We start from the raw sequence: 24,109 nt of genomic DNA, 5'->3' as shown, positions 1-24,109 counted from the left end.
CAAATTCCTTGTACTTCAAAACCTCCCTTGCAATAAACCTGATTCTGATTTATTGATTTAGCTAAATAAACAAATACAAAAAAAAACATAATAAGCAAATCATAGAAAAAAAAACCCCAATAACATTTGGATATAGTTTGCTGTATTAATTTTCTGTCAATAGACTGATGAATTATTAAATTCATCATTACAGCACTAAAATAAGCCTTCTATTTTATACCAGGCATACTCAAAACTATGATTCCAATAAGATATTTGCACATTGCTGCACGAGTACATGCAGCTTTTAAAACCTATATATTATACATATTTCTTATTGTATTTTTTCATATTTTACTATAATTTTAATATTCAAAATTTATGTTTCTTGACTTTTGTACTTGCTTTTATTTTTATTTCCTCTTGTTATATTTATTGTCATACACCAAACACCAAAGGCATATTCATTGCATGTGAAAACCTACTTGGCAATAAACTGGATTGTGGTTCTGGTACATTTTATTGTGACCCACACTTTTATTTTGAAGCCACACTCTACTCGCTTCCGGTCTTCCTGCTGTCTGACTGACCAACCTGCACGCTCGTGCCTGTGTGACAGCAGCTGACGGCCATGCGCGTTCACGAGCAAACCTGGACAGATTGTAGGTTGTGCGCGCACACGCAGTGGCTGGTTCGCGCACGCGGTTACGCGCAAATATACATAGACTACAGGAAGTGGTTAAACAAAATGAATTATATTATTGTACAGTGTTTTGATTTATTTTGATTTTACATTTTTACATTACATCTAATCAATATTATAAATGTATATATGCTTAGGTAATTCATTTGTTTTATTTTGAATTAAGTACTTTTTTCATTTTAAATGTTTTTATTTGTAGTAATATTGATGTATGGTGTAGTTATTTTATTCCTTTAGTCTCCATCCATGTTGTAGTTACACCAAGCCTGCAACTAACATTTTATTTAATTATATATTCATTTGTTTATCATGCTCACACTTAATCAGTTCATTTTGTCTCAAAATGTCAGGAAATCGTGAAAAATTGTCCATCACAATGTTTTTTTTGTCCTTTCTTAAAGTCTAAACAATCTAAAATCCAAAGATATTTACAGTTTATGATGATGTGAAGCGGAGGAAAGTGAGGAAACCCTCACATTGGAAAGCTAGAATTAGAGAACGATTAGCAGTTTGTGCTAGAAAAATTACTCAAAGGATAAATTGCGCATCTAAATAATTTTCTGTCTGCAACTAATCAATCAACAGTGGTGGAATGTAACTAAGTAAATGTAATTAAGTACAAATTAAATCTTATTTAACTTGAGTATTTTCTTACCATGTCAGTTTATAGCCTTCTTCTACTCCAATACATTTATTTGACAGCTTTAGACACTTTACAACACATGTCTTTTTGTTGTTTTTATTCATTTTTCTTCTCCTTACATTTTATTTGTTGTATAATTTATTTTATTATTTTTATACCATGCAATGTATTTGCTGATTTTTTTGTAATGAAAAATTTGTTTAAAAATGACAGATGAGGGAACCGGAAGTGCTAAAATGTGAACTCATTTCCGAGTTTTTGGAATCATTCCTGTAGCACTCACCTGATTAAAGGTCCCATATTATAAAAAAGTGAGATTTTCATGTTTTTTTTATTATAAAGCAGGCTTTAGTTCTATATAAATACTGTGAAAGTATCCAAACACTCAATCCACAGGGAAATACACACAGCCCGTATTCAGAAACTCTGCATTTGAAACAAGCTGTCAGGATTTCTGTCCATTCGTGATGTCACAAATATACAATATTTAGACCTTTTACACAATTTTAAACGTAAACATTCTAAATGTGTCCCAGTTTATTTCCTGGTTGCAGTGGATGTGAATGTCATCAGCTGACAGGAAGTACACATGGACCCAAGCTGTTGCTTAGCAACGCAATTCTGTTGCAATTCCGTCAAAATGCGCTAAAACGGAGCGTTTCAGACAGAGGGTGAATACAGGTATATTCAGGCAGACAGTATGAAGAAAATAAAGTTTTGTTTAACATTACAGCATGTAAACATGTTCTAGTAGAAACACAAAATACAAGTATGAAGCTGAAAATGAGCATGATATGGGACCTTTAAATAAATAAAAAAAAGGGCTTTTATTGTGAAGGCATGGTATCCTCCTCGGACAGTGACGTGTTTCCGGTTCACTCAGCTAAAAGCAGCTCTCTGACAACAAGGAAAGACTCAGTGATCGATATCTCGTTGTAATCATGGATCAATCAGGAATAGAAACACCAAAGGTAAGAAGTTCTGTCGTCTGGTTGTCTGGTTGTCTGGTTGTCTGGTCGTCTGGTTGTCTGGTTGTCTGGTTGTCTGGTTGTCTGGTCGTCTGGTTGTCTCTAGTTGTCTTCTTCATGTCTGGTTAGTTTCACTAAAGCTAACTCACCTAGCTACCTAGCCTGCTAGCATTAGCTAGTTAGCTGGTTGTTGTCCAACATGGAGGACAGATCAGACAGACAGACTGCTCTCTCTCTCTCTCTCTGTCTCTGTCTCTCTGTGAGGACAGATCAGAGTTCTCCTTAAAAGGCTCAGTTAGTGAGCTCTCTCTCTGTCTCTCTGTCTCTGTCTCTGTCTCTGTCTGTCTGTCTGTCTCTGTGAGGACAGATCAGTCAGTTAGTGAGCTCTCTGTCTCTGTCTCTGTCTGTCTGTCTGTCTGTCTGTCTCTGTCTCTGTCTCTCTGTGAGGACAGATCAGTCTGCAGCAGTCTGAGCTGAAGCTAGTTAGTGGGCTCTCTGTCTCTGTCTGTCTCTATCTCTGTCTCTGTCTCTGTGAGGGACAATCTGAAAAAATGTCCAATATAAAGTAAAAACAAAAAGTCTGAAAAATGTCCAAAAAAATGTTCAATATTTTGATTATAACTAAACTGTCCTCTAACTCTCGTGGGCTGACCCTAAGGACAGTCAGTGGAGGTGGGACTCAGCTCAGAGACATGTCTGAACTTGTCTCCCTTCTTATGACTCACTGTGTTTTAATTACACTGCTCACTTATTACTTATTACCACTAATAATTATCTATAAGTTATCTATCATTAAAACAGAAGGGACCATTTTCACCAGTAAAACAGATATGAAAGTCAACTTTAGACTGGATTTATTAGGACTGTCAGTCTTGCTTCTGTTTTAAGAGAATTACTTTAAATATACAGTCCAAATGCAGTTTGAATAAAAGCAGTATTTGATGCAATGGATCAAATCAATGTTGTTGCTAATCATTGACATATCCCAGACTGTGAACAAATAAAATAAAAAGTCCCCTTAGTATTTAGTATACACAAAATAATGAATGTATTCTTTGTTTGTTTTTTCATAATAAAACTCCAGTGGTTTTATGTAAACAAACTGGCATTTAAAGGGTTAACATTCTGAGAATGAAGGGATATTTAATAGTGATGATAAGGACTGAAGTTGGTTACAAGATTTAACTTTAACTATTTATTAAAGTGGAAAATAATATTAATATTTATCATGGCTGATTGAAATCGTACATTATTTATCTGTTCTAAATGAACCTTAAAGGGAGATTTATCAAGTATTTAATCCTCCTATCAACATGGGAGTGGACAAATATGCTGCTTTATACAAAATGTATGTATATATTTATTATTGTAAATCAATTAACAACACAGCAAAATGACAGATATTGTGCAGAAACCCTGGAGTGACACTAATCAAATGACATCATAAGGTGTCAGGGTGGTTTGGCCTTAAGGCCGTGGGGTCCGTGGCGCTCTGTCAGGGGTCCGCCAAATAATGAGCTTTTTTATTTTGATTCCAGAGCCCGTGGGGTTCGGTAGCTCCGGCGGCTCCGGCCTGTTCTCTGACTGATGTGATGAGCGAGCAGCTGGCCAAACAGCTGGATGAGGAGAGCAACGCCTTCCCTGCACTCACTGAGTAAGTTCTGCTTCACCTGTGTGTGTGTGTGTGTGTGTGTGTGTGTGTGTGTGTGTGTGTGTGTGTGTGTGTGTGTGTGTGTGTGTGTGTGTGTGTGTGTGTGTGTGTGTGTGTGTGTGTGTGTGTGTGTGTGTGTGTGTGTGTGTGTGTCCTGCACCGTCGGCTCTAGTCTGCCCGTGTAAAAGGTTCCATACAGAAGTACACTAATAGAACAAGTTATTCTTTCCCTTCTAAAGATATCATACATATCTCAATCCAATCACCAGCTGTAACCAAGCCCCCAGGAAGAGCGCCGGTCGTTCATCCTGACTTTCGTAGCGGCCAAATGTCGGTACTGCAACTGCCGCGTCCGTCACGTGGTGCATTTGGCCCAAAAATACTTTTTCCCATAGACTCACATTGGGAAAGAGACGTCTGTAACTCAAAGGATCATTTATTTTGAGGTGAATCAACTCCCCAGTACGAACACTCTAATAGTCCTCATTTAAATCATTACGTTTTTAAAGTTGTAAAACGCACTAACAGCTGAATCCAGAGTTATTTCACTTCCTCCGTTCATGTTAATGAGAGGCTGACCGAGGCTGGAGCGCCAAGCCGTGACACCGGCGTGACGTTGTGACCGAGTCATGTGACCGAGCGGACGCTACTGTGCATGTCCCACAAGCCCGAGATCCGGGTACTTTTCCAGACAGAAGTGGAGTCATTTAGGCTTCATGCGCCGCTGAGACACTCTCATAGGAATGAACGGAGCCCCGCCTCCAACGCTGGATCCAGTTCTCTTTATACATCCATGGATGTAACGGCTTTCCTGCCGGCAGCGCTTCAATAATTACTCCTTCAAGGTTTATTTTGCGAAATTCTCTATATCAACCACAAACCTTTAAAGGGACTATTTGTAACTTTCAGAATGTCTTGTTAACAGCGACACCTGTGGCCGTTAAGTCAACGAAAGTCAGCGTCGGGTTCGCGATTGCTCACTCTACATAGACATGAACGAGCATCACTCAACACAGTGAGGCGACACACGTCAGCTAAAAGCACAATATCACTCTATATTCCAGCTCTTTGGCAGTAATGTTAGCTGACCAGACGAAGGTCTCTCCATGAATCAATGCTGATCCTAGTGTTGGCTTTTCCTGCCCCAGCCTCCAGGAAGCAGCGGGGCTCCTCAGAGAGTAACGTTATCGTCTCCGACCGGGTGCCGGTGTCTCCCTACGGCACCCGGTCGGAGACGATAACGTTTCTCCGTCACTTCACAAGACACGGGAAACCTCTGTTGGTCTGGAGGAGCTGCAGCAGTTATTTCTGCACAAACGTCCACTGAACATTCACTAGATATTCTCAGAGCTAAACTAACTCTTCTGCAGTGTGGAGTGAGCAGCATGCACGTGAGAGGTGGAGCGAGAACGAGCGCGGTGTGTGAGTGAAGGCAGGCAGAGGAGCAGAGACTCCGGCGACACACGAGCGTGCATATGCGAGCGTGCATGTGTCCCGACCCTGTACATTTATACGCTTAGAAAGTTACAAACAGTCCCTTTAATAACAAAGTAACTATATAAAAGTCTAAACTCTGTCTCTCTGTCTGTCTGTCTGTCTGTCTGTCTCTCTGTCTCTCTGTCTCTCTGTCTCTCTGTCTCTCTGTCTGTCTGTCTGTCTGTCTCTCTGTCTCTCTGTCTCTCTGTCTCTCTGTCTGTCTGTCTGTCTGTCTGTCTGTCTGTCTGTCTTTCAGTCCCGGAGCAGATCTGTTGCTGTCAGATGACGTCTCTGAAACGACCAGCGACCTGATGCTCGCCCAGATGCTGCAGATGCAGTTCGACCGCGAGTTCGACGACCAGCTCCGCCGGGAGGAGAAGAAGTTCAACGGAGACAGCAAAGGTAGAACCACAACAGTCTGACGTCTATATAACTAGGGCCAGGACGATTCACCTGTCTCCTGATTCAATACTATCACCGATTCGATATGTATCGAGATTCAATATTCAGATTCATTGTGAACGGATATGACGTGACGTTACTCAGACTACAACAATAAAAGCGGTGACTTCCTTCTACCTCCACATAGACTCAGATGAAGCAGATATATTGATTCTGGCATTAAAACATCTGTTTCAAAATCGTGAAATATAGGTGAATCTATTTTTTCCCACCCTCCTATAATATAACATAATATAATATAATGTAATATAACACTCAGCAGCTGCAGTGACCGACTGCAGTTTATTAAAAGGTTTAGTTCAGTGACTGTTTTAATGTTTGTCTTCAGTGTCCATCTCCTTTGAGAACTACCGTATGGTCCATCCGTACGAAGACAGCGACAGCTCAGAGGACGAGGTCGACTGGCAGGACACAAGACACGACCCCTACAGAGCTGGTAATGTACCTACAGTTGGTGGACAAAATAACAGAAACACCTTACAGTACCGTGCAGCCCTAGCTCGGTATGTTCGGTTTCCATTGACTAATACACTCTGTTCTGTTTGAGACTTTTTTTAACCACAACACACTATTTCAGCGCCGACTGCCGTGAATCACAGCTTCAAATGCAGCTGTGAGTCACATTGAGATGAATGTTAGATAACGGCGTGTTTCATCTTCAGTAGACGTCTGACGGTCACTCTGTGTGTTTTTATAAAGCAACGTAAAGGTCCCGACACACCAAGCCGACGGTCGGACAGTTTGGGGCCGTCGGTGAGCGTCTGTTGGTCTAGATCTTTTAGTGTGTCTGGCATCGTCGGCTCTAGTCTGACCGCGGCGGAGCTTTTTTGGCCGATTCAGCAAAGTGGTGAGTGAGAGCGGTGTGAAAATGGTCGGCAGACGCCGCTTTGTTTCATGTACGTATCATAACAACGGCTTGTATATCCGCCGTCTTCCTGTTTCCCTTTCTGAATGATGGATACAGACTACCGCCGCCTGCTGGTGTGGAGAGGTATTTCATCTCACGCAGGCGCAGAACGAACGTGCTAGCTGACAGTCGGCTGTCATCTTTGCGGTGTGTTCGAGTGTGAGTTTTTGGCCAAGACAAAGACGACGTGACGGGCGGCCTTCGTCGCCGCTAGTTGTCTGATGTGGGCTCGGTGCGTCTGGGCCTGTAGGCAGCGTACAGAGGAAGAAAGATGCCAGATAGCTGCTGGAGCTCCGGTTGTAAACTAGGGACGCTACGATGCCAGAAATTTAGTAGTCCATACCAATACCAGTGAAATTCCATGATTCTCGATACCAGTTTGATACCACGGTAACAAACAAAAGTAAAACAATAAATCTCATGTACTTCCACTCCTTTATAGTGAGGTGAAGCCACGTCCCTTCCGTTGGACCACCATGGGACCTTATTTCCAAAAAAATCAACGGAGAGAGACAAATATTTTTTGGGATCCAGCCGTGAAGCACACATCGGATGTTTGTCAATTTAAAAAAAATATTATTTTTTTAAATTGACAAACATCATAATTTGCTCAACACCACACACTATCAACACACATGAGTGAAGGGCTGCTGTCTTATTAGGTGTTCCTGTTATTTTAGCTGATCCGTTTAATGTCCTCACTGTGACTCGGATCCCAAACAGACTTTTTAAGTTGCTGCCTGCGACGTCATTATCACACGGACTCTAAAGCAGGGTGTGTTTGATCCTTCAGAAAAGCCCCAGACTACACCCAGGAGAGGCTTCACTGGGAAAGGCAAGAACATCACCACCAAACACGACGAGGTGACCTGCGGACGCAAGAACACCGCTCGCATGGACAACGTGAGACGCAATTTCAAAAAACAAATCATTTTTATGTTGGAGTTGTTTTTGGTGACTTCTGTGAACGTCGCTGTATTTACGTTTCCTCTCCTCGTCCTGCAGTTTGCTCCAGAGGTCCATGTCGGGGACGGGTTGGGGATGGACCTGAAGTTGTCCAACCAGGTGTTCAACTCCCTGAAGCAGCACTGCTACAGCGAGCAGAAACGCAGCGCCAGACTGCACGAGAAGAAGGAGCACTCCACTGCTGTACGTATTCACCTTATCCTTCGCCTGAACTACGGCGCCTCCGCATTGCGTCGTGTTGTGTTCTCACTTCCGTTTAGAGCAGAAGTGCCGTTAACACACGTCGTTGATTCTCCATCACTCTCAATCTCTTTCTCCTCAGGAACAAGCGGTGGACCCTCGCACGCGTCTGCTGATGTACAAGATGGTGAACGCCGGCGTGCTGGAGAACATTAACGGCTGCATCAGCACAGGAAAAGAGTCGGTCGTCTTCCACGCTGATGGAGGGAGGTGGGTGGATGTCACGAGGTCCAGAAATGGTCTCAGGTCTTGTCCTCACGTGTACAGATATATTTTTTTAATACAAATATTTTCCTCTACGTTTTTCGCTCAGTAAGTAAATATAAATGTGGAAATATAAAGAGGAATAAATAAGTGAATAAAAATGTGTAAATATAAAGAAAAATAAATAAAGGAATAAATAAGTAAATAAAAAATGTGTAAATATAAAGAGGAATAAATAAGTAAATAAAAAATGTGGAAATATAAAGAAAATAATAATTAAGTAAAACAAATGTGGAAATATAAATAAAAGAATAAATAAGAAAATATATATGTGGAAATATAAAGAGGAATAAATATAATAAATAAGTAAATAAAAAATGTTGAAATATGAAGACAAATACCAAAATATAACATAATTATAAGCATTTTCATTTAAGTTCACATTTATTTATTTATGTATAATTTTTGTATATATTTATTTTCCCTATTGCTTTTGCTTTTCCTTATAGCACAACACAATCTGATTTAATGTGAGGACGAAGTCAAAGAATCCGTTTCCTGTATAAATATATAATTTACCACAGCTTCAAGGTGCTGCAAACGTTTAAAAATGTGATTTCACACAAACATGTTCTGTGTATGTGCGTCAGCCTGGAGGAGCAGCCCGTTCCAGATGAAGTGGTGCTGAAGGTCTACAAGACGACGCTCAACGAGTTCAAGAACAGAGACCGTTACATCAAAGACGACTACCGCTTCATCGACCGCTTCAGCAAACTGAACCCACGCAAGATCATCCGTCTGTGGGCCGAGAAGGAGATGCACAACCTGACCAGGTAAACGCCCTCCGACTGGTGCTGCTGGTCTTACTGATGCTGGTGCTGGTTCCATTTCTCCTCAAACAGGTTCCCAACAACAGAAGACATAAATAAGCCCAGTCCTTTTCATCACTCGAGCAGTTTTTATTTCCCCCTCATCAATAAGTGCAGTGACGTATTGTGGTGGCTGTTAATGAATCTAAAGCGTTGTGTTTCTGTTTTTAAACATCTCAACGTGAAGACTTAAACATATAAATGTGATGTGTGTTCAGGATGAAGAAGGCAGAGATTCCCTGTCCGGAGGTGGTGCTGCTGAAGAAACACATCCTGGTGATGTCGTTCATCGGTAAAGACCACATTCCTGCTCCCAAACTCAAAGACGTCAAGCTGAGCTCAGAGGACATGAAGAACGCCTTCTACCAGGTCCTACATGTACGTACACTGTACACCAAGTACTGCACACTGTACACCAAGTACTGTACACCAAGTACTGCACTCTGTACACCAAGTACTGCACTCTGTACACCAAGTACTGCACACTGTACACCAAGTACTGTACACCAAGTACTGTACACCAAGTACTGCACTCTGTACACCAAGTACTGCACTCTGTACACCAAGTACTGTACACCAAGTACTGCACACTGTACACCAAGTACTGTACACCAAGTACTGCACTCTGTACACCAAGTACTGCACACTGTACACCAAGTACTGCACACTGTACACCAAGTACTGTACACCAAGTACTGCACTCTGTACACCAAGTACTGTACACCAAGTACTGCACTCTGTACACCAAGTACTGCACACTGTACACCAAGTACTGCACACTGTACACCAAGTACTGTACACCAAGTACTGCACTCTGTACACCAAGTACTGCACACTGTACACCAAGTACTGCACTCTGTACACCAAGTACTGCACTCTGTACACCAAGTACTGTACACCAAGTACTGCACACTGTACACCAAGTACTGTACACCAAGTACTGCACTCTGTACACCAAGTACTGCACACTGTACACCAAGTACTGCACACTGTACACCAAGTACTGTACACCAAGTACTGCACTCTGTACACCAAGTACTGTACACCAAGTACTGCACTCTGTACACCAAGTACTGCACACTGTACACCAAGTACTGCACACTGTACACCAAGTACTGCACACTGTACACCAAGTACTGTACACCAAGTACTGCACTCTGTACACCAAGTACTGCACTCTGTACACCAAGTACTGCACACTGTACACCAAGTACTGTACACCAAGTACTGCACACTGTACACCAAGTACTGCACACTGTACACCAAGTACTGTACACCAAGTACTGCACACTGTACACCAAGTACTGCACACTGTACACCAAGTACTGCGCTCTGTACACCAAGTACTGCACTCTGTACACCAAGTACTACGCTCTGTACCGTCTTAGTCTTCTGCTAACAGCAGCCGTGAGCCACCGACTGGTTAGCAGGAGGATAAACTATTAGCAACCCTTCCTCTCCATCTCTGAAACGCTTCGCCGATATTGTACGACGTATGGAAATATAAAGAGGAATAAACAAGTAAATAAAAAATGTGGAAATATAAAAAGAAATAAATAAAAGATCAAATAAGAAAATATATAATGGGGAAATATAAATAAAAGTATACATGAGTAAATAACAATGTGGAAATATAAAGGAAAATAAATAGAAGTATAAATAACATGTAAATATAAATAAAAATAAATAAAAGAATAAATAAGAAAATATAAATGTAGAAATATAAAGAGGAATAAATAAAAGAATAAATAATTCATTAAAAAATGTTGAAATATGAAGACAAATACCAAAATATAACATAATTATAAGCATTTTTCATTTAGGCTGGAGGCCAACGGCAGCGCTGTAGAGATAAACTGAGGGCGTATAAATCTGTGGATGTCTATAGTTAACTATCCTTCAGTAAAGTCAGTCACAAAGAGAGACAGACGATATCAGAGAAGCGGAGACGTTTCTCTGATATTGTAGCTCTAGAGCCTCCAATCCCAGCTAGTCGTCTCTAATGTCTGTGAGATCTGGATTCAGCCAACAACACAGCAAGAGGACATTTAGATGTGTAGCGTTAGTTAGCCTCCAGTCTTTCCTTTGTTTAGCCTCCAGCTAACACCATGACCTCATCATGACCTCACCATGACCTCATCATGACCTCATCATGACCTCATCATGACCTCATCATGACCTCACCATGACCTCACCATGACCTCATCATGATGTCGACACAAAAAGGGTCTGCTAACCAAACTACGCTGTAGCCGAGTTCAGTCGCTCCAAACCAGTCGATAGAAACGTTCCTAAATCACATTTCTTTTTTAGCGGCATCTCTAAAGCCAGTGGAGAGGAAACACGGCTGCTACACGGGTTGAGATCGCCCGTACGATAGATGGTGCACACGGCACGGGGATAGCCACAACAGCTAACGTTAGCATCACATTTGGGGTCTGATCACTTTATGTATTGTGTAGTTAACGTTTCTGTTGCGTGAAGCGGACACGACGCTGTGTAGGAGGACGTTTACAGCCAACCGGACCGCAGTTTGCATGCATATGTTGCGTATTCCTGTACTGCCTTTTTGCATCAACAGCTTTCAGAGAGTTGTTTAATATCACGTCATAGTACATAAACCTTTTATTACCAAACGTATTGTGTTCTACTCATTACCGCACTTTTGAATGGCTGTGATTTATTACTAATCTTTTATCTCATTCGTGTTTTATTTATTTATTCCTTGTTAATGTGTGAAGCCTTTTAATACAATGCTCCATTTGAGGTTGACGCGACTGCAATGTCGTTCCGTTTGCATGATGACAGTAAAGCTCTTGAGTGATGTATTTCTGTCTGCGTGCAGGTGATGCAGCAGCTGTATCAGGAGTGTAATCTGGTTCACGCTGATCTCAGTGAATACAACATTCTGTGGCACGAAGGAAAGGTACGACATCTTTCTCTCCGTTCTTTGTTATGTCTTTGTCTTTGATTCTTTCATTTGTTAAAGTTCCTCCATCCTTCCTCGCATCTGTCCTCCTTTTAGTTCCCGTTCTTCTTCTCTTCCTTTTTCTCCACCTCTCTCCCCTTCATCCTTTACTTAGTCTCTCTCCATCTCACCTGTCCTTTCCTTCCATATTTCACTCCGATTAGTTTCATTAGTTTACTCCTCGTGTCTGTTATCTTTGTGTGTGTCTGTGCTGTAGGTGTGGCTGATTGATGTCAGTCAGTCCATCGAGCCCACCCATCCTCACGCCTTGGAGTTCCTCTTCAGGGACTGCAGGAACGTTTCCACGGTAACGCCCAGTTTCATCTACATACGCATCTCCATACGCATGTTTGTTGCAGTTATTCAGTAGGGCCGGGACGATTCACATATCTCCCGATTCAATACGATCACCATACTTGGGTGCCGGTTCTGATTTTTAAGTATCGTGTTTTATTGCAATTTTCTATTAACTTTTTTTAACACTAGACCATGAAGGGAAAAATAAATCATAAACCTTTAGGGACTTTTACTTTGGAAAATATTTAAATTAATACGGTAAAAATGTTTGATTTCCAGCATGTATGTAGTCAGAGATGTCCTGAAGTCAAATATATCAGTCATTGTCAGGAATTATTTATTATCCAACAACCCAAAAATCAAAGAATAAAGACATTTCCCTCACAGATTAGTGGGATTTTCTTTTTAATTTATAAGGGACATATAATGTTTTATACTTCTGGTGAATATAATCCATCAATCTGATTTCCATAGATGTATTTTGTATATACAGTTCCCTTTGTTAACACCTTATTTTGAAAAGCGGACGTAGTTACTACTTCCTGTAACTTCTCCAAGGTGGTCTCTAGCTCTCCCGTCAGCTCCGTTCTCTTTATCCATCCATGGTCAGCTCCATCGGGGCCGTTTCAATGCAGAGAACACAAACATCAGTATCTGGGTGCTCTACAGTCGTTTGTCCACGGAGACAAGAGCGACGGCCGGCTCGACCGCAACGTTACCGCGACACGATGACGTTTCCTGCTAACTTTGTCGCATTTTTTTCCGGATATTTTGCAGACATGTATCAGACTTTTGTTTGAACATATTTTGGCCTTTTTCAGATTTGTTTCCATCCTTTACTGGATGTGTAGTGTTTACCACGCTGGATTTAACATGGGAGGGTGCAGGTCGTATCCACGACGACCCTCCAACGTTTTATACTTTCTGTGGTTTGTTTCTGTTGACGGATACGGAACGGTTATGACGTCACGTTACTCAGACTACAACAATAAAAGCGGTAACTTCCTTCCACCTCCACATAGGCCCGCTTTGGTGTCCAGCTGTAGAAGCTGGGGGATCCAGGACTCCATAAATTTAGTTGCATTCGTGCCTTCCAGCATCACGAGACGGACATGGAAGTTGTAGCATCAACGCCCGGCGCTCTTCCTGGGGTCCAGCCCACCTCTCGACCTGGGTCGCGCAGCTGAGTCGGTCAAGGCGGGTTAACCCTTTCAGACACACAATCGACGCTGGTTCAACCCTGGTTGAGTCCTGGGTGTTAAAGGGGTGTTAGTTTTAACTCCTGTCTAATTATCATTATAATTCATTCAAGTTCAGATTTATATTATTTGTCTGTAATAAAAAGGAAAAATGATTATTAGTTAACTGACAATCAGGATCTGACTAGTCCCACAACAATAGGAAGGAACTTAGTTTGGTTAACCGTCTTTATTCAACCAAGTTTAACTGCCACAGAAACGGTTTTATTTTGTCAAACGTAGAAAATATTGAAACCAGAGAGACGATTCTTTTTGTTCGTTTCCTCCAAGTGAAGCTAGTTTTGCTGTTGAAGTTGTATATGTGTGTGTGTGTTCCACAGTTCTTCCAGAAGAGAGGAGTGAGCGAGGCGTTGAGCGTGTACGAGCTTTTCAACGCCGTGAGCGGACTGAACATCCCTGTTGGTGAAGAGGACGAGGCCGAGTTCATCGCCGAGGTAACGAACTCTCTGCTCTCCGTTTTTAGTTCAGCTTCAAACTAAATACCTGCTTATGTTGCTCATGATTCCTCTAGACCAGGGGTCAGCGATCTTTACTATCTAAAGAGACATTTTAGGCAAAAAAATAAATAATCTGTCTGGAGCCGCAAAGCATGTGATCATTGTGATGAAGGTAACTCAGTTTATAGTCTAAGTATATAGTATATCAGTCTAATGCAGTGAGGGCCAAAGAGACAATGTACTACGGAGTATTAGGGCCACATTGAGGGAAAACACATCTGAGATTTACAAATAAAGTCATAATATTATGAGAAAAGTCGTAATGTTACGATAATAAAGTCAGAAGTTTACGAGAAAAAAATGTAAATAACACATAAAATTACTACTTTATAATATTATGACTTTATTCTCTAAATCTCAGATTTATCTTTTTCCTCAACGTGGCCCTAACACTCCGTCGTACCGTCGTACCATAGACCTACAACAATGATCAATAAAAACTTAAATGTAAACAAAAGAACAGTTATTCATTTCCATTCATAGAAGTCCACAGGGAGCCGCTGGAGAGGAGCTGAAGAGCGGCTTGTTGCTGACCGCTGGTCTAAACACACACATTCCTCTGCAGCAGGAAGGAGCTGCCAGATAGTTGGTGTCGGGAAAAGCTTTGACCTTGATGAAAAGATTCCCAGTTAAATACTCTCTGTCTGTCTCTTCCCCGTGACAGATTGTGGCGCTGGAGAAGAGGAACGAGGATCACGTTCAGCGGCGAGGAAAGAAAACCTTCTCTGTGGCCTCCGAAGACGGCGATTTTCCTTTAGAACCCGACGCCGATGACTAACGACCGCCCCGCTCGCTCTCTCTTCACGATCCCGCCGTGATGAAAACGCTGTAAAAGAGGAGATGAATGGAGGAGGCGACGCCTCCTGGAGGACCCGGTGCTCCCCCCCACCCCCTCCAACCACCCACCAACTGCTTCCTTTAAACAGGCAGGACGGAGCGCCTCCTCCTGGCTGCGGGGGGGACGAGTTTCACCGTGTTGGATGTTGAAGTCAGAGCGTCCTGAGAGGCACCAGCAGGGTTTTCTGAAGCTGAGACCACATCTCATTTCCTCCTGCTAATATCGGCCCAATATAATATAACCAATATAAACAACTATGAGGGTTATTTTAAATTCTGAGGTTGTGAAGATGCCACTTATGTCGGGATGAATTTGGGGAAATGATGCAGAAGACAACAGAGGCTTTTTTTAATTTAATTTAAGCATATTGGGTTTGAATATTTCATCTTGTAACTTCAGCGAGAAACAAAGAAAAAGAGCACCAATACAGGAAAAAATGCCTAAATATGTAGTATAAATATTATATAAATATACAGTATAAAATAAGCATTATTAAATCAGCAAATATATAATCAAAGAGTAACAGATGCCAACTTTAAGTTTGAATACTAAGATGTTACAAAAATTTCAGTCGTTTTCCAATAATAATAATATTAATAATAAACTTTATTTATACAACACTTAAAGTTACAAATCAGGATTAAAACATTTCAAGACTGCAATAAATCCAACACTTAAAATAATACAATTAAATCAAATAACAATACGATAAATAATATTTTATTCTATTATATGTGCACATACATTCGACTGCATAAAATCCAGATAATGAAATAATGAGAAATGTGTCAGGAGAACCTCAACTTAAAGAGAAAAAAACAAACAATAATTTAAAAAGGAAAAATATTTAAAAAGAAAACATAATTTAGAAAAATACAAAGTACACAAAATGAGCAGAAAAAAACTAACCAATCAGTAGACGACAAACAAATACATGAAAAACAATACGGAGAAGAGAAGAATAGAAAAAATATACACACACGTCAAGAAATAAGACGGCATGAATTAAATGACAATTTCACTTTTTAATTTGTCTAAGGATAATAATAATAATTAACAATAAAAAAGATATAGACATGTTGGAAATGGAACTTGGTGCTAATATTAATAAAAAGCTTTAAAAAAAAAAAAATAGATTTAAGGTTCACTACCCAGCCAACGATCATCCTGTCTCAACGTATATTTTTATTCACATTTTTAATAATTCTCATCTTTTCTTTCATAATAATAATAATAATAATAACAAACAAATCAAAGTCATCAAAACAAAGTTACAAACCTGGATTAAAACATTTCAAGACTGCAATAAATCAGAAAATTAAAATAATACAAAAATAAAATGGAATACCCAACAATAATGAGATTAAAATAAATAAATAAAATAGGTATGACATGTTGGAAATAAAACGATGTGCTAGCATTAATAAAAAGCTTTTTTAAAAATAGATTTAAGATTCACTACCCAGCCCCAACGATCATTCTGTCTCAACGTCTATTAACATTTTCATTAATTCTCATCTTTTTCTCATTTATCGCTGAAAAGTAGAAGATGTACCCGAGGAAAAAAAAAAAGTTGGAAAAGCCTCAGTTTATTTTTTTTCTTTTTGTTTGTTGCTCTGTCTCATGTTAAGGGTCAAACATGGAGGGGGGTCAAAGGTCACAGCAGTTTGGTGTGTGTGGAGTGGGCTTATTAAATGTTGTGGCAACGCTTTGAAACTGAAACGCAAAAAGAAACAGAAGTCATCTCAGCGTGGTGTCGTTAAAAGATGATGTTTGCAGTGATGAAGATGAAACAAGTAGCTCTTAGATTGTGTAACTTTAATCAGAACATTAAATGTGGTGTGTTTTTTTAAAGGATGAATAATAAAGAAGGTTTCTGTCAGTGCAGACTCCTCACATGATGCTATGGTGGATTTATTCTAATGAATGCCTCATTGTGGTGCTCGCTGTGGAACCAGTGGTGACATTAAAAGATGAAGATGATTTGTTGTCTTTTATTTATTGGTTTTATAAAAAATATAATATTATCAGTTAACACTCAAAAGGTTTGCTGTATATATATTAACAGAAAGTTACTGTATTCTCTGCATGGTTCTGTTAATCACGTGATTGTCACAGTGTCACATGACTCCCAGCTGACATAACAAGAAGACTTCCGACCTGACTCCTTCAGAATAAAAGTAATCTCAACAAATAACTGGCAGCAAAACCTCGACTTTTATACGAAATGTGAAAATGAATGCCTTTTTTCTGTTCTTTTCTTTTTTACGCTGTGTTCATATAAAAGTGCTGCAGTGATTATATTAGTCTTTATTTACTTGTACAATTAAATTTAAAAATCAAATAAATAGGGGGGCATCTCCCTCACTGGCAAAACAAGGCTTGTCATCATTGAAGGCCATCTCAATGCAGTGAGATATCGGGATGAGATTCTGCAGCAAGTGGCGATCCCATATCTCCACAATCTGGCACCTAACTTCATCCTCCAAGAAACAACGCTCCCCCCCACAGAGCCAGGGTTATCACAGACTACCTCCACAATGTGGGAGGAGAGAGAATGGAACGGCCTGCCAAGAGTCCACACCTCAACCCAATTCAACACTTGTGGGATCAACTTGGGCGTGCTGTACGTGTTAGAGTGACCAACACAACCACGCTGGCTGACCTGCAACCAATCCTGGTTGAGGAATGGAACGCCATCCCACAGCAACATGTGACCCGGTTGGTGACCAGCATGAGGAGGAGGTGCCAGGCTGGTGTGGCTGCGTATCAGAATCAGAAAGGTGTTTATTGCCAGCTGTAAGGGGTATACACTAGGAATTCTCTTTGGCTTTGTTGGTGCAGTCAAACAGTATAATTACAAAAGAATAGATAAAAAACGTAGAATAAAATAAGAATATATGGATCTTCCACCGCTACTGACGGTGTGTTAAATGAATAAAGTGTAAAATTGCCAATATGTCTTGTTTGTTCCTTGTTACTGATAGAGAGTTCAATCATCCAATCCACCAAACAACTCAAAACAAGAGTCAACACCAACAGGAGAACACACTGTTTACCATCGACGGAGCATTTTGGCAAATTTTTCTTGGGCGCTCCCCACATCATCAGCTGTGCTGCTCATCCCACAAATACATGATCCTTACAAGTGTGACATCATTGTGAAGGTCAATAAACAAGCTTTCCAACGATGTCAAATACAATGACCATTAGCATTGTAACAACAGAGAAATAATCCACCAAACACAAGTTTCCAAACTTTGTTTTTCCAGTTTATATATATATATATTTATTTATTAATGAGTGCTGGAGGAAGATATATATATATATATATATATATATATATATATGTGTGTGTGTGTGTGTGAATGAGTGTGTATATATATATATATATATATATATATATATATATATATATATATATATATATATATATATTTATTCTCCGCTTTTATTTTGAAGACCCAAACAAACCGTCAACCGGAAGTTTGAGAAGTTGGTTCTGCTCTCTGAGTCTGTCTGGACTGTAACGACATTAAAACATTAAAACATTATAACAGTAATAATAATACTGACATCATCACCACAGTGAGAGGATGAGTGAGGATCATTTCTACCTGGAGCTGTGTGAGAACCCGGTGCAGTTTGAACACGCCTCCAGCGTCAACAACGTCTTCTTCGACGAGGCCAACAAACAGGTGAGACAGATCAGCTAGGCTAAGCTAAGCTAAGCTAAGCTAAGCTAAGCTAAGCTAAGCTAAGCTGAGCTAAGCTAGCTAGCTAAGCTAAGCTAAGCTGAGCTAAGCTAAGCTAAGCTAAGCTAAGCTAAGCTAAGCTAAGCTAAGTGACAGTTTGTCAGAGTAAAGCATTAATTAACATCATTCGCATCTTTTTTGTTATATCATATTCTTGGGTAGTACAGAGTCATGTTGAATATTGTACCGGTGCTTTGAACAGGGTAACGGTGTAGAGTGATCATGTGATGCTACTCTCTCCTGGCTGCAGGTGTTTGCGGTGCGTTCAGGTGGAGCCACGGGGGTGGTGGTCAAAGGCCCCGACGACAAGAGCAGTGTTGCCTTCAGGTACGTCAGGCTGTGCAGGAACTAGGGCTGGGACGATTCACCTACAGTATCTCCCCATCCGACACCATCACGATACGCTGGGTGCCGATTTGAGATGTATTGGGATTTCTAAGTTTTAAAGGGACTGTTTGTAACTTTCAGAAATGTCTTGTTAACAGCGACACCTGTGTCCGTTAAGTCAACGAAAGTCAGCGTCCTGTTGCTCGCGCTTGTGCTCGCTCTACATGAGTACAGTGAGGAGACGCACGTCAGCTAAAAGCACAATATCACTCTATATTTCAGCTGCTTGGCAGTAATGTTAGCTGACCAGACCAAGGTCTCTCCATGAATCAATGCTGATCCTAGTGTTGGCTTTTCCTGCCTCAGCCTCCGGGGCTGAAGCAGGAAAAGAAACGTTATCGTCTCTGACTGCAACCGGAGGGAACGGGGGGAGACGCCGGCACCCAGTCGGAGACGATAACGTTTCTCTCTGCGGAGCCCCGTCACTTCACAAGACACGGGAAACCTCTGTTGGTCTGGAGGAGCTGCAGCAGTTATTTCTGCACAAACGTCCACTGAACATTCACTAGATATTCTCAGAGCTAAACTAACTCTTCTGCAGTGTGGAGTGAGCAGCATGCACGTGAGAGGTGGAGAGAGAGAGAGAGAAGGAGCGTGGTGTGTGAGTGAAGGCAGGCAGAGGAGCAGAGGAGCAGAGGAGCAGAGACTCCGGTCCTGGAGACCAAAGCTACGGTCTCCCCCGCGTCCTCCGACCGCGGCCAACACTGTTTAACAGCTTCACCAGATACAACCAAGAGGTTTTGGTGCTTCACTGGAGTTTGTGTTGGAGTCTGAGTCTGAACAGCGGAGACACACGCGAGCGTGCATATGCGAGCAGGCATGGGACACCGACCCGGTAGACTTTATACCATTAAAAAGTTACAAGCAGTCCCTTTAAGATTACAATTTATTGTGATTTTTGTTAACTTTTTTAACACTAGACCATGGGAGAGAACATAAATGTCAGTATCTGGGTGCTCTACAGTCGTAGCGTCGGCCCATTTGACCACGGAGACGAGAGCGACGGCCGGCTCGACCGCAACATTACCGCGATATACGATAACGTTTCCTGTCCGTGACGGAGTTAGCGTGCAGCTTTAGCTCTGCTCTGTCTAGCTCTGCTTTTCCTGTCAATGTGTGAAACCCAAAGTGTTTCCATCCTTTACTGGATGTGTAGTGTTTACCACGCTGGATTTAACATGGGAGGGTGCAGGTCGTATCCACGACGACCCTCCGACGTTTTATACTCTCTGAGGTTTGTTTTGGTTGACGGATACGGAGCGGATATGACGTCACGTTACTCAGACTACCACAATGAAAGCGGTAACTTCCTTCTACCTCCACATAGACTCACATGAAGCAAACATATCGACTCTGGCATTAAAAAGTCTATTTCAAAATCATAAAAAAGAAAATCGCGATACAAAGGTGAATGAACCTTTTAAGGCCAATTTTCAATCTGCATCCGAGGTGTGAAATGTGATAACAATAATCACATTTATTGATCGTGTAATGTGTGTTCCCCCCCACAGAATGGACGATAAAGGAGAAGTGAAGTGCATCAAGTTCTCCATTGGAAATAAGATCTTGGCGGTTCAGAGGACTACGAAATCTGTGGTGAGTTCGGCGTAGCCGGACACGTCACTGAGGGCCCTCTCTCACACCCGGCGTAAAGCGGCGCACAGCGCAGCGCCACTGTCACTGCTAGTTTCAGACCGACGCAGTTGTCATTTTCACGCCCAGCGCCCACGTTGTGTCAGCAGCAAATGTACTTGCGCCAATCTGTGCTTTGTTGGTGCTTTTGCTTTTGAGGCAGCAGAAAGCGACTGACCAACAAAAACCTGGTCTACGGTCTGGTGCAGTTTCTTCCTGCTTATTTAAAGGGGCGTTATTCAGATAAAGATTCGCCGTTTGTCGCCTAATTTTTCCGCATGATGCGCTCAGTTCTCTGCCAAAAGAGATGGTGAAAACGATCTGTTGAGGGCTGGCAGCTTAACCTGCAGCGGTTCAACAGGTTATCGGTGCTCAGATGCAGTCAGATGGAGTTGTTGATGGGACAGCGGATCGGGAGACAGTGGATCGGGAGACAGCGGATCTGCTCGCTCACTTTCAATCTGTTCTCGAGCAGATCCGTTTCCTCAGCAGAAAACCGCTCGCTTCCCCAGTTTACCAAACCCACCTTTTAAAAAGCAATGCGCCCGTTGCACCTGGCTTTTAAAGGGAATGGGAGACGACACTCTGATCGGTTTGATTCCTGTTACGCCCAAAACACACCCGTGATTAATGAAGAGACCCCAACACTGCCTGGTTTAATCTTGAGCTGTCATCCGGGGAGAATCTAAACTATTGATTTTCTGTTGTCTGCAGGATTTCATCAACTTCATACCCGACTATCCTCACACAGAGTTCACCCAGGAATGCAAGGTATGCTACATTATCTCCTGTCGCTTTATTTTGAAAGGTTGATGTTTGATTTTCATTTTCAGACAATAACAGCTGATACAGAATATGAAGAGCAGCTCTCCGCTCCGCTGCTAGAATGGCTTTAAATCAAATAAATAAACCGTACTTGTGTTGTTTTGTCGTGCAGACGAAGAACGCCAGTGTTTTGGGTTTCTGTTGGACCAACTGGAATGAGATCGTCTTCATCACCGACCAGGGAATAGAGTTCTACCAGGTAACGGATATTTACTCTGAAACAATGACAAGTAGGACTTGTGATTTGTAGGTTGTAGCAGCTCAGTTTTAAAGCTAGAGTAAAGAAACTGGTATCATATGAAACTTCAGAACATGATGGATCCATCGGTATCCATTGAGATCTCAACGGTTTTTGATATCTCTGGTGTTTGGTGTCTCCTCTCAGGTGTTTCCAGACAAACGCAGCCTGAAGCTCCTGAAGAGTCAGAGCATTAACGTGAACTGGTACCAGTACTGTCCAGAGACCGCCGTCATCCTGCTGTCCACCACCGTGCAGGGAAACATCCTGCAGCCCTTCGCCTTCAGGGTGAGCACACACTCATTAGCTCATCTTATTTCATTGCATATCGCTAAGTGTATGTTTTTGACGGTGGGATTTAATATTGTACACACGCTAGGGGTGGGCGGTACACCGGTTTCATCGTCGGTGTCACGTTCGGCCACGACATGGATTTTGCAATACCGTTTATTGGTTTTAACGCCACTAATTTCTTTAATACAACCTGTGATCTGTAGGTTGTAGCGGCTCAGTTTTAAAGCTAGAGTGAAGATACTGGTATCATATGAAACTATAAAACCTGATGAATCCATCGGTACCAACCATGTCATACTAGCTTGTCATGAAGGAGGATAAATAACGCTACGAACTTACGCTACATTTTGGCGAGAAAAAACTGGCATGTCCATTTCCAAAGGGGTCCCTTGACCTCTGACCTCCAGATCAGTGAATGTAAATGGGTTCTATGGGTACCCACGAGTCTCCCCTTTACAGACATGCCCACTTTATGATCATCACATGCAGTTTGAGGCAAGTCATAGTCAAGTCAGCACACTGACAGCTGTTAGCCCATGTCTATGACGTCATACACCGGGAGAGTGAACTGGAATAACGTTTAACATTTCTTTACTATTAAAAGTGCTGAAAAATACGTCCATATGAAGTTTTTGTCGTCCTTAAATACAAGGTGCACATTCTTAAATTTACATTGCAAATCGATGTTAGATCGATATACGTTCCCCGTGAAGGACAACTTGCCGAGTACCTATCCATGTAGTTTGATTGTAGGAATATAAATCGATGTAGTAGATGAATCGTTACACCCCTAATGTATTCGCCTGTTTGTGTAAGCGTAGATATATTTATATTATGGCTGTCAAAGTTAACGCAAATTCATTTTAACGCCACTCATTTCTTCAACGTATTAACACAATCCATCTTTCGGAGGTTGTAGCGGGCTCAGTTTTATTTAGCGTTCTACCCGATGAGGTAACTTGACATGGATTCATCAGGTTTTCTAGTTTCTCATGATATCAGCATCTTCCCTCTACCTTGAAAACGGCGCCCGCTTCAACCTCTGGAAGACAGAATAGCGTCCGTCTGAGTTTTAAGGAGATAAGAAGCCAATAAATCAGCTTGTTGTTATTTGTTGTTTTGTTTGTTTTTCCAGAACGGGACCATGTCCAAGATGTCCAAGTTTGAGATCGAGCTGCCGGTCGTCCCCAAACCTGCCAAACTCAGCCTGTCGGAGAGGGACATCGCCATGGCAACCATGTAAGTTGTTTTCACGGTGACTGATGGTGGGCAGCCGCGGGGAGGAGTCGTCGTCCCTCAGCTGCGACATCTAGGGCTGTCCTCGACCCAAAGAAGTTCTGGGTCGACACTTTGTCGACTAATCGATGATTTAATGGACAGATCTGCAAAAACAGAGTTTCTCCGCAAAGAATCACACAAACGCACCACTTTAAATCGTGTTGTCTAGAGACGTGCTCAGAAGTCTCTGGGAAATAAATAACAGCATAAAAAAACGGCTAAAGAAATCTCAGTCGACTGAGACCAAAGTCTTCATAAGTCTGAAAAAAGTCAGGAAAAAGACGAAATATGTCAAAAAAATATCTGAAATATGTCCAAAAAAAGGCCGATATATGTCTGAATAAAAGGCAGAGAAATGTCTGCAAAATATCCGGAAAAAGTGCGAAATAGTTAGCAGGAAACGTTATGGTGTCACGGTAACGTGGCGGTGGAGCCGGCCGTCGCTCTCATCTCCGTGGTCAAATGGGCCGACGCTACGACTGTAGAGCACCCAGATACTGACATGTCTGTTCTCTGCATTGAAACGGCCCCGATGGAGCTGACCATGATGGATAAAGAGAACGGAGCTGACGGGAGAGCTAGAGACCACCTTGGAGAAGTTACAGGAAGTAGTAACTACGTCTGGTTTTCAAAATAAGGTGTTAACAAAGGGAACTGTTTATACAAAATACATCTATGGAAATCAGATTGATGGATTATATTCACCAGAAGTATAAAACATTACATGTCCCTGATAAATTAAAAAGAAAACACCACTAATCTGTGAGGGACAT

General features: G+C 41.6%; 2 protein-coding genes across 2 annotated transcripts in view; both read left to right on the top strand.

Moving 5' to 3' along the window:
• Nucleotides 1–2,179: 2,179 nt before the first annotated feature.
• riok3 (RIO kinase 3 (yeast)) lies at nt 2,180–16,910 on the top strand. The gene is made up of 13 exons (XM_037756454.1): nt 2,180–2,296; nt 3,832–3,947; nt 5,677–5,822; nt 6,211–6,318; nt 7,583–7,692; nt 7,795–7,938; nt 8,078–8,205; nt 8,850–9,032; nt 9,287–9,446; nt 11,914–11,994; nt 12,254–12,343; nt 13,913–14,026; nt 14,754–16,910. Exons 1-13 carry the CDS (start codon nt 2,267–2,269, stop codon nt 14,865–14,867), a joined length of 1,524 nt encoding a protein of 507 aa, XP_037612382.1. The 5' UTR covers nt 2,180–2,266; the 3' UTR covers nt 14,868–16,910.
• Nucleotides 16,911–18,393: 1,483 nt separating this feature from the next.
• rmc1 (regulator of MON1-CCZ1) overlaps nt 18,394–24,109 on the top strand; it is a 19,469-nt gene continuing 13,753 nt past the window's right edge. The window contains exons 1-7 of the mRNA XM_037756453.1: nt 18,394–18,625; nt 18,933–19,009; nt 20,581–20,665; nt 21,416–21,472; nt 21,639–21,725; nt 21,912–22,052; nt 23,194–23,297. Coding sequence (XP_037612381.1) covers nt 18,524–18,625; nt 18,933–19,009; nt 20,581–20,665; nt 21,416–21,472; nt 21,639–21,725; nt 21,912–22,052; nt 23,194–23,297 — 653 coding nt within the window. The 5' untranslated portion in view covers nt 18,394–18,523. The remainder of the gene's footprint in view (nt 18,626–18,932; nt 19,010–20,580; nt 20,666–21,415; nt 21,473–21,638; nt 21,726–21,911; nt 22,053–23,193; nt 23,298–24,109) is intronic.

The sequence above is a fragment of the Sebastes umbrosus genome, chromosome 21 (assembly GCF_015220745.1).
Source record: "Sebastes umbrosus isolate fSebUmb1 chromosome 21, fSebUmb1.pri, whole genome shotgun sequence".
Lineage (NCBI taxonomy): Eukaryota > Metazoa > Chordata > Actinopteri > Perciformes > Sebastidae > Sebastes > Sebastes umbrosus.
This window is presented reverse-complemented; position numbering and strand designations above follow the sequence as displayed.